We start from the raw sequence: 19,639 nt of genomic DNA, 5'->3' as shown, positions 1-19,639 counted from the left end.
GTATTTGAATGGGTAAATTTAAGAAACCTTGGTAAGATCTTGATTTGAGTAGTATTATAAAATACATGATTATTATAAAATAAAAAAGTAGATTGATTAAAGTCTATATTATTTACCGTTGTTTAAAATATGATTACATGAAATAATTTTAACGTACTAATTTCAAAGTTATTAAATATAAAAAAAATAATTACAAAATAATTTCACAATTTAGAAGGCGTTTATGAAAATTATTTGAACACGTTGAATATTATGCGGAGAATTCAAGACTAACAATTTTGTAAAATTAATATTATTTAATAATACATGGATAGAATAATATTGTTTCTGCAAAAAAAAGGCTTTGTTGTCGACTTTACAACGGAAATGAAAGTAATGTTTATAACTTAGTGACTTCTAGGAAAAAAAGTTCTCCTGATCTTCAAATTTATTCAATAATTTATAGGTATAAGATATGCATTACGCATTTAACAAATAATTTTTTAACCAATGATTTCTAATTTAATTTATTATTCCTTCCTAATTTTCAAATATATTTAGATGTCATCTATTTTGTATACAATCGTTATTCAGAATATCTTTCATTGTTGCTAATATTTTGAAACGCACGAAAAAACCAACGGTAATATGCAATTAAAAAAAAAAACGTAATTCGTATTTGATAAAGTTTTTTATCATATCTTACAAACGAGCATTCCTATTGATAAAACGACATTATATTTAAATTAGCCTGTGGTAAGAGTAATAACAATATCTCTGATGAACTACAGAAATAGTTGAAAATATTTTAACATATTAAAAATAGTACCTCAGGTTTCAATATAATTTATATATATATATATATATAAATATATATATATATATTCATATTTCAACTTGAGTTGGTTCAATCTAGTTATTTATATGTATTAATACTTGTTTTACACATTTTAAATCCGTTAAAAAATCTTTTTCCGTTATGTTGAAATTACTATTACTTTGTAGTCAATGTATAGTTTTAAATTTAGCATTTCTGTATATTTTATGTATTATAACTGATCAACTAACTGTGAAAAATAAAGAGGGAAAATACAGTTAAATAAATATTTCAAGCTTATGCACATTATAACATTTTATTAAAAGAGCCCCACTATTTTTATGAAACTAACTTTCAATAAAGTAGTAAAAAAAAATATAATAAAATAGAAAAAATAAAATATCTCCCGTACTGATAAAATTTAACAAATCAACTTTTTTTAATATCATGATTGTTTTATTTACAAATTCTTACCTTTTCAAAAAAACAGAAAACTTATTAAGTTTTTTTGTAAAGATAGAAAAAGACCTTTATTACAAAATCCTTAAATTTGTACCTCTGTCGTACAGAAAATACTTACAAGCTATTTCATTCAGTTTGCACTAAAGCTGTAAAAAAATGTTATATTAACAAAATAAAATTAACTTTAAAAATAAAGGTAAGTAAATGTGTAAAACAAAAACCAAATATTTTTCCTTTTAATTTTTTATTTTTTATTTTGTTTCCAGTCAGAAATTAATGGTTTGTGATTTATGACAGCTTGAAATTTCATTTTTGACTTTAAGTTTACTTGCAACTATTTATTGCGTATTATTTATATTAGGGGTTCATTAAGGATCTTCTTATCGCGTGCTTTCGTCAGGAAACTTACTTATGGCTCTGCAGGAGAGCCGATTATAATTATAATTGTTATTGAGCAAAAAAAAAAAAAAAAACATTTTGTTTCTAGTCAAGTTACTGCATTTTTGAAGCTGTTGGAAAGATTTACATTCATATCCTATTAATTTTAAAGCGCAAAATCCTTACATAAGGAATAGAAGGAATAATTATAAAATTTTAAATTAGTTTTTCTAACTTTATCTAATTTTTGCTAAGAAATATTTATAAATTTTTACAATGAATTTCACGTCATGATGTTAGTAACTATAATTCCTAGAGAAAATTAAGTATCTTATCAATTTTGTAGTTTCCAGCTTTTTAATTGACTATTAAAGAAAAATCCATCTCTAATTACATTTTTACTGCATTTGATAAGCCAACTATACTGTCAAAGTGAAAATTTGATATTTGAGTGAAACGTAGTAGTTTTTACGGTCGGCTACCACTGAATGTTAATGGGGACGTTAATGCCTTTCAATTTTGTTTTGTTTAGATTTATCCCTCTCTTCTTTCTAAAATTTTTCACCATTTAAATTAAGAAAATTTTCTTAATTTAATATAAGAATTTTAAGATGCGATGTACTATATTTTATTTTTTAATAATTATTCTGATTTTATAATGAATTATTTTTAACAAATTGTTCACATAATTAAAGTGGACACAAATATATATATTAAATATAATAATTTTTATAAATAAAAATAAAAGTTTTTTTTTTTATTTCGTTTAATATTATTTTTAATATGTTTGTCAAATATCTTTATAAATAAAAATTATTATACTTTTATAAAGAGAAAGGGGTTTAAATTCATTTATTTGATTTTGTAGGGCGTATTAATTTCGTAACTAGTAAAAACCGGATCGTAGTATTTTGATGAGGTTTGTCTATTTACTGAATTTGGCATGAGTAACATGAAATCAAAGGCTTCACCATTATCTCTAGTTAATTTTAGGAATTCACCTGTACATTTTATTATATATTTTATACGTAGTGGCATTCACGAAGAAGTTTTAGGTCATGTTTGACTGGTGATTGTATTTGTATTTGTTATTTTTCTAAAATATTTAATTTTTTGTTTTGTAATATTTAAAATTTTGTTTCGTTTATAGTTAGTTAATACTTTACAGATTTTGATATATTTTGATTTAATTAACTTCGAAATTATTACGTTTTACGTTAAAATATATTACGACTTTATTTATACTATTTTATTCAGAATTACATTGTCTATCATGTTTTATTTAAAACATTTATGTGTATATTACCCATTTATGAAAATTATTTTACGTAAAACATAAAATAGTGTGTTTTTTACCCTAATCTTTTGTCTTTTACCTTAGATTTCACAAAAACAACTAAAAGTTCCATTCTGGGTCCTACTATTTTCAATTTTTCAGGTCAGGTTTCATATAAAACTACTAAATTTAATCTTTAATTTGGATCCCAAGAATTAGTCTGACTTAATTTTACCGAAGGCGCGATTGCTAATTATTATAATAATATCATCAATCATATCAAAAATTTTATATTTAAACATATATATATATATATAAAAACAATAATTGCTATTTTTATTTTTAATAATGAAAACATTGTTTTTATAATATTTCCATTAAAACAGATATCGAAATTATATATATTGGCTCTTTAAAAAAAACTTTTTTAAGAATTCAGGGATTGGTATCCTTCATGGAAATAAAAATAAAACATGTCCGGAAACGCTTAGTTCACCGGCTATCTACCATCTACCACTTTGTATTTTTAACATAAAAATTTATTTCTCAGAAATGAAGATTAATTATATCGACCTGAAATTTAGTATACTGCTTGGGTCCTAGCAGTATACGAAATATTGCTAGGTAAACGTGCAGGTTTACTTATATAAAAGTAATGCACCTGATCTCTTTAACCATTTAAAATAGCAGCCATGTAAACTTTTTAATTGTTAATATCTTTGCTACTGTTGGTTTATTTAAATGTTACGTTATTACAAAAAATATGTAACGTTTTATGACAGAAAATTACATTATTTATTTAAATCCGTTTATAAACAACAAAATTATGGCAAAAACATCTTGAAGTGAGTCACTCTAGATTAAAAAATCAGTTTTCATTTCCTCCCAAATAAAATTAAATAATTTGACAAAGAGGTGAATTGGTCGAGGAGGACCAGTAACACGGCTTGCAAGCTCTCTCGATCTCAATCCTCTTGACTTTTCTTATGGGGCTATTTAAAGAAACTTGTACATGACAGCCCCGTGGATACACAGAAGAATTGAGCACAAGAATTCCAAATTGATGGAGAGAATTGATCAGACACTGACATCTTTGAACAGTGAGAGAGTCCAACAGTCAATGTAAAGACGTCTGTAGGCAAGTACTTCGAATGAAGGCCACCATTTTGAACAGTTACTATAGTTCCTTTTATCAACGTTTTTATTATCTCATCGATAATTTATTATCGTTAAATACATTTTAACTGAAAAAAAAAATTAATAACCAGTTTCTGTTCATTAAACGAAATACGTGTAATGCATATTATTTTTCAATATTAATATTATTATATAATTTTTTTGATTTCAATTATATTTTATTTTATTGTAATACTTTCAATATTATTAAATCATAATAATTTATTACACGGTAACATTATTTAATTTTATTTAGGAGGAAATGAAAACTTGTTTTTTAATCTAGAGTGATTCACTTAAAGAATTTTTGCCATAACTTTGTTATTTAGGAACAAATTTTAATAAACAAGATGTCATTTCCTTTGTCATAAAACTTTTAACATTTTACATAAATTTTTACATAATACTTAAATAAACAAGCGGTTGCAAAAATATTAAAATTTAAAGGTTTACATGGTCACCATTTTCAAATGGATTGAGAGAAGGTTCATTATTTTTATACAAGTAAACCTCTGGGTAACCTACCAATATACAACATTTCAGATCGTTTGATTCTTCAGAAATAAATTTTTATGTTAAAAGTATAAAATGGCGGATAGTCGGTAAACTAAGCGTTTCCGCACAAATGATTAAAATTTTCTATTTATTTCAATGTGAGGGAGCATTCCCTGAATCCTTGAAGCGGATTTTTATAACGATCGGTTTATATATATATAAATATATATATGTGTGTGTAGATATATATATATATATATATACACACACACACACACACACACACTAAAATTATGAAGGTGAAATCCAGTCCTGAGTTCTAAATTTCTTTTATTTTAATTTTGTGCTCCCAATTATATTGACCTCCTACCTTTGGCTTTGATCTTGCCCTTCGAAACAAAAGAAACAAAAAACTGAATAAAGAATAAACAAAGCTCTTCTGTGATAGAAACAAATAGTTAATCAATCTGTTTTAAAAATGCTATTTAAACGATAGATAATTTAGTAAACATATTTTAAATTGTAGATAGGAAATATAATAGATACTGTATATTTAGATAATATCTATCCTGGTTGATTTATTGAAAGCTACAAAGTAGCAAACGGAATACTGTGCTTGACGGCGATGTCCCCATAGGGCTTATCGACCAGCTTCTGACTGGCACTGCGGCTTTCTTAGCAAGCACATTCTGGACCTCCTAATTCGAGCAGTTAACTTCTATGAATTTTGCATTACAGGTAAGCTGTTACAATATTTACAAAAGAAAATCAATATTTATTAATGAATTAATTACTTTTCATTAAAATATTATTTTTTTCAAATAACGAATTAAAAATTGTTTAATGTTTGAAAACGGGTAAACTGTGTAATGCTAAAAGATTATTGTTATAGCTTCATTTTAATTAATTTATAAATAAAACCGTTAGCATAAAAGGTAATTTAAATGACTCAGTTTATAATTATACAAAAATTAAAACGTAAAACTATTCTTAAATTTTTAATTGAATAAATTTAAAAGAAGGAAATGACTAGGAAACAAATAATCTTTTCAATGTGTAACTCACTATATAAATTAAAAAAAATACCTCATCTTAACCTCCATGTAAAGAATTTTCTCAACAAGCTTAGAATATAAAGCGGTTAATTTTGAACTTTACTAATGTTTATTTTAATTAAAGAAAACACAATTTTTTAAATATTGATCAGCTGAATAAACTTGGTGTTATGTATATATGTAGACCAATGTTTATTCCACAAAATTTTGCATAGACCTGTTCATAATTGTTACACATACTGTAGACATATAATTTTTTTTATTAAGATGAACATTTCATTATTTATTTTCCTAATGTGTACGTTGCAATCTGTTCAACTAGTGAACAATAATCAACCTCTCACGGTCGAATGAAGTAAGGATGATATATATGACTTGAAAATAAGATGTAGTCTTGTAGAGGCACAGGCGACCACTCCTGAGACGTGTGGTTAATTGAACCCCAACTACCATAATAGATACTTAAATTAAAATAAATATATGTACGTAAAACATGTTGGTGTTAAAGACTATGAAGAGCAGATTTATATAAATAAAGATTTATATATGCATATGTACGTATTAATTACACATAACACACACACACACACACACACACACACACACACACACACACACACACACACACACACACACACATATATATATATATATACAGATGTATATTTTATGAATATAATTATAAAAAAATGTTTAAGATAGTTTCCAGCATATATATCGAAATTATTTAAAATAATTACATTATTCATTTGCAGTTTATCTTGAAAAAAAATTAGGGTATTAGGAGAAATACGTAATAATTTAATATACATACATTCTAATTTTTTTTTTATCGCGTGTTTTAACTAAATTACTTGGTACAGTTCCCAGCATCTGAGTAAAAAAGATGTTTTCTATGGAGGTTATTGAAAATTTTATTAGGGTTAATTTTTGTTCTGAAATAAATCAACGAAACGAAATCAAACGAGCGACTCTCGTAAAAAATATTAAAAAAAAATTTACGTTATAGATAAGATTTTATCAGTGATTTATATTTTAAGTTTATTTACTATGTTTCATAAGAATTCTGTTAAAATGATATCCTTCAAAAAGACAAACAAACCAATATAGAAAAAAATTTAGAAGGTTGGTGAGTAAAGTTTCTATGACAGATTTACAAAGTTTTTTTTAGTAAGAGTCAGTTATGGTATTCCATATAAAAGTACAATAATTTGAAAAATAAAATAGAACATTTAACGAGTCTATTTTTTTTTTTAATCTAAAATTATATATATAATCGGTTTCGTAGATTAGGAACCATAAGTAAATTTCTTGACAATAATCAAGTTATAAAGGGGGTTTCCTTGAAACACCATAATTAAATATTTCTTAGACATCAACAGTAAATCAACTGTAGCATACGCATTTATTAAGTCTAACCAATAATGAACTACAAATCGTCTTACCAGTATGAACTAGAAATCATAATAATGTCTAGTACTACGAATAAAACCAAAACATAAAAAGTATAGAGACATAAATGATCATAAACGTAAACATAAATACTTGGATAATGCACAACTTAAGAAGAAAGACTCGACTATTAGGTTCCTAGCTCCCATACATGTACCCGCTTTAATCGCCTTACACTTTCCCCATTGTCTAAGAGGTTAACAGCTAGATAGTGTACGTGGTCGTTAAATCTTATTTTGCACTTAGTTGCAAATAGATCGACCTCCTTTCGGACACATCGTAACCCTAAGTGATAATGAAAATCTGAATAAATTAAATTATTACCGTTATCCAATCAATATTACATTTCTTAAAAAAAATCGAAGAACTTGGGGGGTGCAGCCTAGTCATACTGAAATGAAAAATGTTACAGGCGACTGTGGGCACATATTTATGCTACACTCAAACCAGGAGAGCATTTAAATTGGCTATTTTATTACTATATTTATCTGTTAAAATTTACGGACACTTTGTCCGTAAATGGGATTACTCCCCTAACCAGAGGAAAAAAAATAGCAGGTATCATCGCTGATCAGCAGTTAGAAAAGTTTTTTACTTGTTACATTATATAATTCTGTATAATTATTATACCGGGTGAGAATTTAATAAAAAGTTTATTATTTTTTTTTTTTTTTTTGTCTTCAGTCATTCGACTGGTTTGATGCAGCTCTCCAAGATTCCCTATCTAGTGCTAGTCGTTTCATTTCAGTATACCCTCTACATCCTACATCCCCAACAATTTGTTTTACATACTCCAAACGTGGCCTGCCTACACAATTTTTCCCTTCTACCTGTCCTTCCAATATTAAAGCGACTATTCCAGGATGCCTTAGTATGTGGCCTATAAGTCTGTTTCTTCTTTTAACTATATTTTTCCAAATGCTACTTTCTTCATCTATTTGCCGCAATACCTCTTCATTTGTCACTTTATCCACCCATCTGATTTTTAACATTCTCCTATAGCACCACATTTCAAAAGCTTCTAATCTTTTCTTCTCAGATACTCCGATTGTCCAAGTTTCACTTCCATATAAAGCGACACTCCAAACATACACTTTCAAAAATCTTTTCCTGAGATTTAAATTAATTTTTGATGTAAACAAATTATATTTCTTACTGAAGGCTCGTTTAGCTTGTGCTATTCGGCATTTTATATCGCTCCTGCTTCGTCCATCTTTAGTAATTTTACTTCCCAAATAACAAAATTCTTCTACCTCCATAATCTTTTCTCCTCCTATTTTCACATTCAGTGGTCCATCATTGTTATTTCTACTACATTTCATTACTTTTGTTTTGTTCTTGTTTATTTTCATGCAATAGTTTTTGCGTAGGACTTCATCTATGCCGTTCATTGTTTCTTCTAAATCCTTTTTACTCTCGGCTAGAATTACTATATCATCAGCAAATCGTAGCATCTTTATCTTTTCACCTTGTACTGTTACTCCGAATCTAAATTGTTCTTTAACATCATTAACTGCTAGTTCCATGTAAAGATTAAAAAGTAACGGCGATAGGGAACATCCTTGTCGGACTCCCTTTCTTATTAGGGCTTCTTTCTTATGTTCTTCAATTGTTATTGTTGCTGTTTGGTTCCTGTACATGTTAGCAATTGTTCTTCTATCTCTGTATTTGAACCCTAATTTTTTTAAAATGCTGAACATTTTATTCCAGTCTACGTTATCGAAAGCCTTTTCTAGGTCTATAAACGCCAAGTATGTTGGTTTGTTTTTCTTTAATCTTCCTTCTACTATTAATCTGAGGCCTAAAATTGCTTCCCTTGTCCCTATACTTTTCCTGAAACCAAATTGGTCTTCTCCTAACACTTCTTCCACTCTCCTCTCAATTCTTCTGTATAAAATTCTAGTTAAGATTTTTGATGCATGACTAGTTAAACTAATTGTTCTGTATTCTTCACATTTATCTGCCCCTGCTTTCTTTGGTATCATAACTATAACACTTTTTTTGAAGTCTGATGGAAATTCCCCATTTTCATAAATATTACACACCAGTTTGTATAATCTATCAATCGCTTCCTCACCTGCACTGCGCAGTAATTCTACAGGTATTCCGTCTATTCCAGGAGCCTTTCTGCCATTTAAATCTTTTAATGCTCTCTTAAATTCAGATCTCAGTATTGTTTCTCCCATTTCATCCTCCTCAACTTCCTCTTCTTCCTCTATAACACCATTTTCTAATTCATTTCCTCCGTATAACTCTTCAATATATTCCACCCATCTATCGACTTTACCTTTCGTATTATATATTGGTGTACCATCTTTGTTTAACACATTATTACATTTTAATTTATGTACCCCAAAATTTTCCTTAACTTTCCTGTATGCTCCGTCTATTTTACCAATGTTCATTTCTCTTTCCACTTCTGAACACTTTTCTTTAATCCGCTCTTCTTTCGCCAGTTTGCACTTCCTGTTTATAGCATTTCTTAATTGCCGATAGTTCCTTTTACTTTCTTCATCACTAGCATTCTTATATTTTCTACGTTCATCCATCAGCTGCAATATATCGTCTGAAACCCAAGGTTTTCTACCGGTTCTCTTTATTCCGCCTAAGTTTGCTTCTGCTGATTTAAGAATTTCCTTTTTAACATTCTCCCATTCTTCTTCTACATTTTCTACCTTATCTTTTTTACTCAGACCTCTTGCGATGTCCTCCTCAAAAATCTTCTTTACCTCCTCTTCCTCAAGCTTCTCTAAATTCCACCGATTCATCTGACACCTTTTCTTCAGGTTTTTAAACCCCAATCTACATTTCATTATCACCAAATTATGGTCGCTATCAATGTCTGCTCCAGGGTAAGTTTTGCAGTCAACGAGTTGATTTCTAAATCTTTGCTTAACCATGATATAATCTATCTGATACCTTGCAGTATCGCCTGGCTTTTTCCAAGTGTATATTCTTCTATTATGATTTTTAAATTGGGTGTTGGCAATTACTAAATTATACTTCGTGCAAAACTCTATAAGTCGGTCCCCTCTTTCATTCCTTTTGCCCAGCCCGTATTCACCCACTATATTTCCTTCCTTGCCTTTTCCAATGCTTGCATTCCAATCTCCAACTATTATTAAATTTTCATCTCCTTTTACGTGTTTAATTGCTTCATCAATCTCTTCGTATACACACTCTACCTCATCATCATCATGGGCGCTTGTAGGCATATAAACGTTAACAATCGTTGTCGGTTTAGGTTTTGATTTTATCCTTATTACAATGATTCTATCGCTATGCGTTTTGAAATACTCCACTCTCCTCCCTATCTTCTTGTTCATCACGAAACCTACTCCTGCCTGCCCATTATTTGACGCTGAGTTAATTACTCAAAAACCACTGACCAAAAGTCGCCTTCCTCTTCCCACCGAACCTCACTAATTCCTACTATATCCACATTCACCCTATCCATTTCCCTTTTTAAATTTTCTAGCCTACCAACCTTTTTTAAGCTTCTAACATTCCACGCTCCGACTCGTAGAATGTTATTTTTTAATTTTCTGGTGACCCCTTCCTTAGTAGTCCCCACCCGGAGATCCGAACGGGGGACTATTTTACCTCCGGAATATTTTACCAAGGAAGGCGCCTCCATTATTGTTATGTGAAAATGCAGAGCCACATTTTCTTGGAAAAAAATCAGCTGTAGTTTTCCATTGCTTTCAGCTGCGCAGTACTCAGAGGACTGAGTGATGTTGATACGGCCGTTTAAGTCGTCCTGACTCACGCCCCTAACAACTACTGAAAGAGCTGCTGCCCTCTTTCAGGAATCATTCCTTAGTCTGGCTCTCAACAGATACCTCTCCGATATGGTTGCACCTTCGGTCCAGCTACTCTGTATCCCTGAGCACTCAAGCCCCCTCACCAACGGCAAGGTCTCATGATTCATAGAGGAGGAGTTTATTATTATTCATTTAAAACACTTGGAGGAATGTACTCAAATTATCTTTTAAATGCGCTTATGTAATCACGGGAACGTTTAAACAATGATCAAACATTTTTTTTCGATAAAATTTTGTAATAAAAATAGAATTGAATGCTATAATTTTCTTAAAAGAAAATAGCATTCAATTAACATCTTGAAGTGATTAAGGTTATTTTTTTAAAGAAAATATCTCATTTTCAAATTTAATGTTACCTTGTAAAAATATTAACAAGTTGGTAGTAGAAAATTAGGTTATTTCACATGAAATTCTTTATAAATAATTCTGATTATTTTTCATCAACATTGAAGTATAAAACTTCATTCTTGTTCTGTACACTTAGACGCGATTACTCTCAATATAGACACAAAAATTAATGAACAACTGAATATTATTAATTGTATCAGCTGATTACTACTGAATGCAAAATAAAATTTCCCACTTTTTTCAGAATGGCATAGAATTTAAGTCTTCACGTCAGACGTGAAGACTTAAACTGATTTAACTTAGCCTACCGTGTTTAATAATAATACTAACATGCTGTACACATAAACCAATATGTTCACACGTACAACATATTATTTTTACCTTAATTAAAAATCACAATCTAGGCCATAAATAATTATGTTGTTTACCAAAAAGAGAATTAACATAAAAATACTAATAACGTCCAGAACTCTTTTTTTTTTACACGAAATATTTTTTTTCTATTTTTTTATTAGATTTTGGAAAAAGATAAAAATAACCGAAATAAGTGATTTTTATGAAATCTTTTTTTAAATTACATTTATTTTTATTGTTTATTTATTTTTCATTTCCGTAGGTAGTAGACTAACAATAAATAATATGAATTCTCTTTAAATAAATTATCAAGGAATTTGCTCGAATCAAAGTGATTTTTAAAAGTATATCTATAGTGATGTAGCGGAGAGAATCACTGACAAAACTTTTTAATAAATATTGTTATAGAATTATTGGGAAAACATTCAACAACTGTTAAAAATGAAATAAAAATTCCGAATTAAATGCAACCGTTTGAAAAGAATTGTAAAAATAATTTTAAGTGCGAAAACTAATCGTAAAATACACTTACAAATCAATTAATACGAGTATATTCAGAAAAAAAACCTGAAATTTATAAAAATAAATAAAAAATGCCCTTTGAGCTATTTTAGCAGAAAATAGGTTAGCTTGTAGTCTAATCTAAATTATTGTGCCTGAATTGAATACCTCGAAAATTTAGCTGAAATTGGTGCTATTTCTACACCTAGCAGAGAAAGGGAGTAGTGTAAAATTCCTTGATTTTAAGTTGGATCGGCTAATATAATCTTTGTCGTTTTATTTGTACTTAGTCTTTAATAGTAAATTTATTATGATCAGTTTTCAAGTTCACTATCCATATGTTTTCAGAAAATGAACAACGAATTTTTCTTGTAATCTGATTCTTAACAAATTTGATAACTGTTAATTTATTTATATTCAATTAAAAGTTTTATAAATCGTTAATATTTATTAAATTTAAAAAAAATTCATCACGTTGATTTTCAAATCTTATTTAATAAAATTTTCAACTGCTAGAGGCTACTTATTACAATATAAAAATTTGCTTAAATTTTAATCACGGATTTTTATTATTTTTAGTTTATATTAAAGCTGAGGAATATATCTGTTATATAAAAGCGAATGTCCTGACTGATTCACTGACTCATAATCAACGTACAACCAAAACTATTATAGGTAGAGACTTGAAATTTTAAGGGTACCTTCATATCTTTAAGTAGGCGTGCACTATGAAAAGATTTTGCGAAATTTTGATTTTAAGGGGTTCAAATCGATAAAAAACTAAATTTCTTGTTAACAGCGCTATCTGTTGAACGTTAAAGCAACATACGCTATACTAAATATTTTACGATTCCATTGTAATGTTTCCCATATATGTGTCCACTATAGACTAAAAAACGACTGGGCCGATTTACGCGCGGGGAAGAAGGGAGAAAGGGAAAAATCGAAAAAGGTAAAAGGGTAAAAATGGAAGAAGGGGAAAATGGAAAAAAGACAAAAAGGGGAAAAGGAAATATAAAGGGAAAAGAGAAAAAAGTAAAGAGGAATGAGGAAGGGGAAAGGGATGTAAGGACATGAGAAACGGGAAAAGGAAAGGAAAACGGGAGAAAACGGGAAGGGAGAGCGAAGCGAGCCATGACCCTCTGATCGTGATGGGAAGCGCAAGTAACCATAGAGCACGAGCGAAGCCGCGATGGGGATGCTAGATTTGGGATTGTAATACATTTTTTGTATATCTTTATTGGACTTTTATATTGAACTATTTTTATTCATTCATAAGAAGGATTGATCTAACAAATATTGTTCTATTTTCTTATTTTCCTTTTTTATTTTCCTTTGTTTAAGTTTTGGGCAACAATTCATTGTTTATCGTATATTCTTTCAGTATTTTTCATAAAAGTTTTTATTTAACGTTTTATCAGGATTTAATGAAACTCTAAATATAATATTGTTGATTGAATATTTTTTATTTATAAAAAAATTAGTTTGCTATTAAAAAAGCATTGCGAATGAAGCCACATTTATATTGTGAGCGAAGTCATGACGGGGTACGCTAATTCTTAAATAAAAATATTAAATTCAATAAGAGAATATTTTTAAAAGTTAATAATTTTTTTTTTGTAATGGTATATTGTACGAAAAGAGTTTCGTAAAAATAAATTTATTACTTCAGACGCATCATGTTTTGAATATAACATTCAAAACGTTACTTTCAATATTTGATAAATGAAATATGTTTACTAATATAAATAATTTAAATGTGTTCTGATCGATGACCTTTGGTTATATCCATCAGTGGTTATTTTAATAACAAATACTTAAAGTTTTATAAGACACTGTGGAAGTATTGATTTCAAGTTACGTAAAAGTTTTTGTATTTGGTGAATATTGCTTGAACGAAAATTCAATAGTCTGTCAGAGATATAACTGGTTAAACTTGTATTGAATAAAAGATTAGTAAAATATGTTTTTGTTTTAGTAAGTAGTTTGAATATTTGATATGATGTAATAAAAATAAATTTATTTATGAATTTTTATCGAACTTTTTAGATTAATAATTTTTTTTCTTATTCTGATTTTTGATTTTAAGATCGGATGGATAATGGTAAATCCCCGTAAACTCTACCATCAGTGCTTGGATGTGCTTGTGCCGATATTGGAGAAATTAGAATCCACTATTGACTGGGATAATGACAGTAATACAACACCATTAGATAAACTAGGTTAGTATAACTAAAATTAGATTTAATATTAAATTTAAAAAAAGGAAGAAAATAAACTCGTTCAAGTACATAGCTATCAAATAATTTTAATTAGTGTTTCTGTTACGTATAAAACTAAACTAAATAAAATAAAAGAAAAATGGTTTTAACTTTTTGTATGCAATAAGTAACGAACTGAATAAGGAATTTGTGAAAGAATTACCTCAACTCTATAAATTTAAAAAGCAGGAAATAAATAAATAACACACACATACGCATTACGAAAATACTCATTACAAAGTTATAATTACCTTTAATGAGTTTTTAAGTATACTTGTTTTTACCTCTCAATTTATTTATTTACAGTTAGTTCCGAGTAAGGAATCACAAGAAAATTGTATTAAAAAAAGAACACGATGAGGGGTTCCTAAGGAATACCCTCAATAAAACGTACATATACAAAAAAAAAAAAAAATTAATAAAGTACATAAATAAAGATCATATATATTAATAAACTAGTACTGAATAAGACCACTTAGATACAAAAGTTTAGAAAGGTCCAATGAAAAACGACAAATAAAGACTAATAGTACTATAATAAGCTCATGGAGATAAATGGAAGAAGCTAGGTTCCTTATCAAGGCATAGAAAGATGCTCATCATATATGTGAAGTTGAACCAACTTAAGAGTCACTTAGATACCCTCAAAGTCCAGCAAATGTAGGCGTTTCAGTCGCCGGATATCCTCGCTGTTGTCTAGGCCAGTGGTTCCCAAACTCTTCCGAGTCGCGGCGCCCATTTTAAATTAAAATTTTTCAATGGCGCCCTAAACTCGTGTATTTTCATTATTTTTTTTAGTTTATTAACATTAAATTAATAATTATGAATGTCTTGGTTCAATGAATTATGAAGCTTTTACAATATTTCACGGGGACCCTGTGAAGAAGCCGTGGCGTACACTTTGGGAATCACTGGTCTAGCCGATTAACCGTTAAAAGAATTCATATGATTATTAAAAACATATATCAGTTGCTCTGCGGCGCCACCAGCAGGTCGTGCCCAGATATGTAGGTCCTCATCGGAGCCCTTACGGGCGGAGAGAACCCCGGCTTCACCGGGTGATAAGGCCCCTTTGACGGAGCGGAGGAGTACAGCATAGGTTCTCCCCTCCGCCTTAACCACCATTGTAGTCGTCGGCAGACGCACTGGCTGCTTCCTTTCAGAGATCATTTCCTGCGGCACCGACGATGAACGCAGAAGATTCATACAATACCTCCTCCCAACTCAGCGGCTGGCATATTCCACTGTACGTCGTAAAATGTGGCCAACTCTCCCAGTTGGACCACAGAAGCAAACCATCCTACTTTGCCCATCTGTCATGACCTGCGGTTTTCCTGTTAAAGCTCATCAGGATTAGGAACGGGGGGGTGGTGACCGGGAACGTCACTAGGCGGGTGTCTTCCTCGACGGAGTTGGGATGTCATGACCTGCGGAACCAACGTACAAATGGTGCAGGCCATCACCCGGTCCCCAGCGGCCGAGTAAATTGCAATGGAGTAGTTTATACGTCCAAAATCATGTTGACACCCGTCGTCATCTTCGAATGGGCACGCGTAGACGACTGTTCCACTAAAACTTGGCCTGCCTTCAACTTGGCCGCACAGGCCAAGTCACGGATCCAAGGGGCCTTCCGGATCATCTGCAGTAGGTACGATTATCAGCCCCGGCCGCCAAGTTGACAATCCAGGCAAGGCTACGACCTCCTTTCAACCCGGCAATGTCCTCCACCAAGGTAGACTGGTAGATTGGAACACATCTTCAGGTCAGCACCTCAAAACCAGCCGCACATGATCTGATGAGGACCCACCATCATCCCATCATTCACCCCTCGTCGGAGATCATCGCCCGACTACGTTACCGCCGTCTGCTAAGGCCCCCATCTGTGTAGACACTGTGTAGTCTGTGTAGACACGTCCGAAACGACAAAATAAGTCTGAGTCGTCTCCTGCACCATAATCGGCCGAACAGACCCACTCCCCTGAGACTCCTTAGCCTTATCCAAAACGTTCTTAAACATCTGCAGCATGCGTATTCTGCCCTCCATATGATCAGCACATTGTTTGATATCAACCTTCGTGTTCACATGCTGTTGAACGAGTGAACTTAACTCCTTGACACTGTTTAACAAAACCGCCAAGTTATGGGAAAAGCACCTCTTCCTGATAGAGAAGCTCATGCCCTTATTTCCCCCACTCTTTCCTTCTTCCTGTTCACCCCCTTCCATATGGGAATCGTACGGGTGACACATACTCCTCTCGTTCAGAGACCTCATCGGTTGAGGACGATTCCCCGCCACCAGCTTTAGACTTCTTGGTGACTTAAGGTGCCGGAGGCGAACGACGTAACCTGCGTTTCCGTAATACCTTCGAAACACACTGGCCGCCCTGTAGATCATCATCCGACCTTATTGGAAGGAACATTATTAATAAATTTTATCGTGAATTTTTATTGAAAATCATTATGATAAAATAATTTTTGGTGTCACTATCATTTTTCAATTTATTTGTAAGACTTTTGTTGTAGGGTCAAATGTTAAAAATAGTCTTGTTATTATTTTAGAATTATTTTTTTTCTTTATTTGATCTTTTTTTTGAAGAGGGTTATATTGTTTTTTGAAATGATCTCCTAATACGTTACTCTTAGCAAGAAAACTTTATTTATGGTTCGACTATAATTTTTGCGACAGAATGTAAAAATAAATTGCTCAAAAAAAAAATTAACAAGCCAGTATTTTTTATAAGCTATAGACTCGTAATTAAACCAAACAGATAAAAATTAATAGGTTAACATCAACAGAGGATGAATTGTTCCTGAATTTTCCATTGGAGATTAATTTGCTTTGCTTATGAATTTTCCCAGGTCGATTGATGAAATCACCATAGACGTCTTGGATGAATAATTTCTTCAGAGTCTAAGTGAGAGAGTATGAGAAATATATTAGAAATCGTTTAGTCAAGTTAGTCTTTTTAAGAAAATTGATTACCTTACTCTCATCATGAAAGTTACGAATGGATAAAAATGTTGTGTATAGGGCTAAAAACGGAACGCATAGCTATTCAAGGAACAGAATGTTAGAATAAAAAGTTTCAGGAATAAGGGAAAGCAGATAATTGTAGAAAAGATCGGTTGTAAACGTTGATGTATTGAACTCCGGATATGATCATATAAGAAATGACCACATTACAGAAAAGCAGCATTCTGGATACAGATTGAAAGATACAGATTTTTCCACTATTTTTTTTTTGTTATGAATGCTTGAGGTTGATAGCTGGGTAGGTTGTGGAAAACATAAAAATCTCAGAACCTCCGACTGATAAATTAAATATCAATAAAATTAATATCAATTAACTATCAATATCAATTAAAGTTAAATATTAAAGTTATATAAGTCATATTAAAGTTAATATCAAAGCTTTCATTAGTAACGCTTCATAAGTTTGAAACTATAATTGTAGTAACTGATTTATGATTTTGTATTTTGGAGACAGAATAATTTAAACGAAGGAAACTATAATTGCAGTGAAGTTACAAAAGAGTTTTATTTGGTTTTTTAAACTTCCTGTAGTCAACGTAGTAGGATTATATATTTACATATAATCCCTCTACGTAAAGAAAAATTGAAGAATATTGAATCAAGGGTTGAAGAAAATAAAAATAAAAATGTGAAAGCTAAGTTCATCAATTTTACGATCTACTATTTATTTATTAAAGGAATCTGTGATTATTTTTAAGCTTCAGACTAAATTAAACTTAATTAAATTATTTAGAAACATTATTATTCTAAAATATAAATGTAATTTATTTATTTATACTATGATATGCAAGTATCAAATATTAGAAAATTATATATTTATGTTTAAATTGTTTCATACACAGCGAATAACATCTGCATTGGCAAAAGCCTGTGTAGGTGAGAGTTAATGATTACAGTGAATTTTACCTTAACGATATAATATACATTTCAGTTATATAATAAACGGTAACATATTGAGAAATACACAAAAAAACATTTAGATTGTAAAATATTCTTATCAGTTGTTGCACTATTGTGAATTATGCAGATATGAATGAATGAATAAATGTAATGATTTATGGAATAATTTTGTTTAAAATTACATATTTTCATAAAATTGTTGAATTATTTTATAAATATAACATAGCAGAAAATTTTACATAAAACACCCATAAACATACATAATATGATGTTCCACTGAAAACGTACCAAATTCCCAAAATATAAAAACTTAGTTATTCGTATCACTTTGACAATTTTTTTGTTCATTTTAGTATTTGTTTCAATTTTATATTTTTAAAACTAATTTTTTACGATTTTTCGAAATTAAGAAAATAAATCTGTTAAAAAACAAAATTTACCGTAAATTAAGTTTAAAATTAGCTTAGTTGGTGGTTAAATTGTACATCAGGAATAATTTGTTATCTCTTAAGTTATGCGACATCTATTAGTGATGTGATTTAAATTTTTATAGTTTTTATCTTTTATCTTATGAAAGGAAACCATTGTACTGTTACTGGAAAATAACATTCTAGTAACAGTACAATTTACTATTATTCTAATAGTAAATTAATTCTAATAATTGATTTAAAATATATTTACATTATTTACAAATAACTAAAGAAATAATAAAGAAGAATTTTAAATATATATTTAAAATTCTTCTTTTTATTTTACTGTAATTGCCTTTTACTTATTTTCCTTAGAAGAAATTTATTCTAAAATGAGTGACGGGATGATGTATTGTAGATATAATAATTGAAGCAGAAGGTTCATTAAAACATTTTAAAACACATTAAAACTTTTTCCTTTAAAACATCTTTGCTGGTCCCGTTACTTCTGGAATCGAATCTTCTGTTTTTCCTGTAAATCATGGCCTGACGTTTTTATATTTCTTTTTAGTCCATCTGTTAAAATTTCTTCAGGAATGTAATGCTGAATTTTCTCATCACTGCTAATGCGATTGGAAATTACTTCTGATGTTAGTTGACATCCCTTTTTCAGAATAAAAGTGGATATAACTGTTTATATTTGGAATAGATTTTCCATTTCATTTGAAAATAATAATTCTGGCAGTTATAAATTCTTATAAATACTTTTACCGGTCTCATCGCCACATAATACTTCATGGTACATTAAGTTTAAACTGGGGTATTGAATTTTCAAAAATTTTTGCTACTTCATTTATAGAGTTAGCGTTTAACATTAAATTTTTTTTTAAAAATCGAATGCAAAGTCACAAGCAATT

The 19,639-nt window shown here is 29.9% G+C and overlaps 1 protein-coding gene across 1 annotated transcript in view; it reads left to right on the top strand.

The window, feature by feature from the left end:
- The window catches only part of LOC142319857 (uncharacterized), a 105,116-nt gene that overhangs the window by 23,493 nt on the left and 61,984 nt on the right, over positions 1-19,639 (top strand). Inside the window, exon 2 of the mRNA XM_075357529.1 lies at positions 14,207-14,339. Coding sequence (XP_075213644.1) covers positions 14,207-14,339 — 133 coding nt within the window. The remainder of the gene's footprint in view (positions 1-14,206; positions 14,340-19,639) is intronic.

This window comes from Lycorma delicatula, chromosome 2, assembly GCF_047948215.1.
Source record: "Lycorma delicatula isolate Av1 chromosome 2, ASM4794821v1, whole genome shotgun sequence".
Taxonomy (NCBI): domain Eukaryota; kingdom Metazoa; phylum Arthropoda; class Insecta; order Hemiptera; family Fulgoridae; genus Lycorma; species Lycorma delicatula.
The sequence above is the reverse complement of the archived record's forward strand: the minus strand, read 5'-3'. Positions and strand labels throughout refer to the sequence as shown.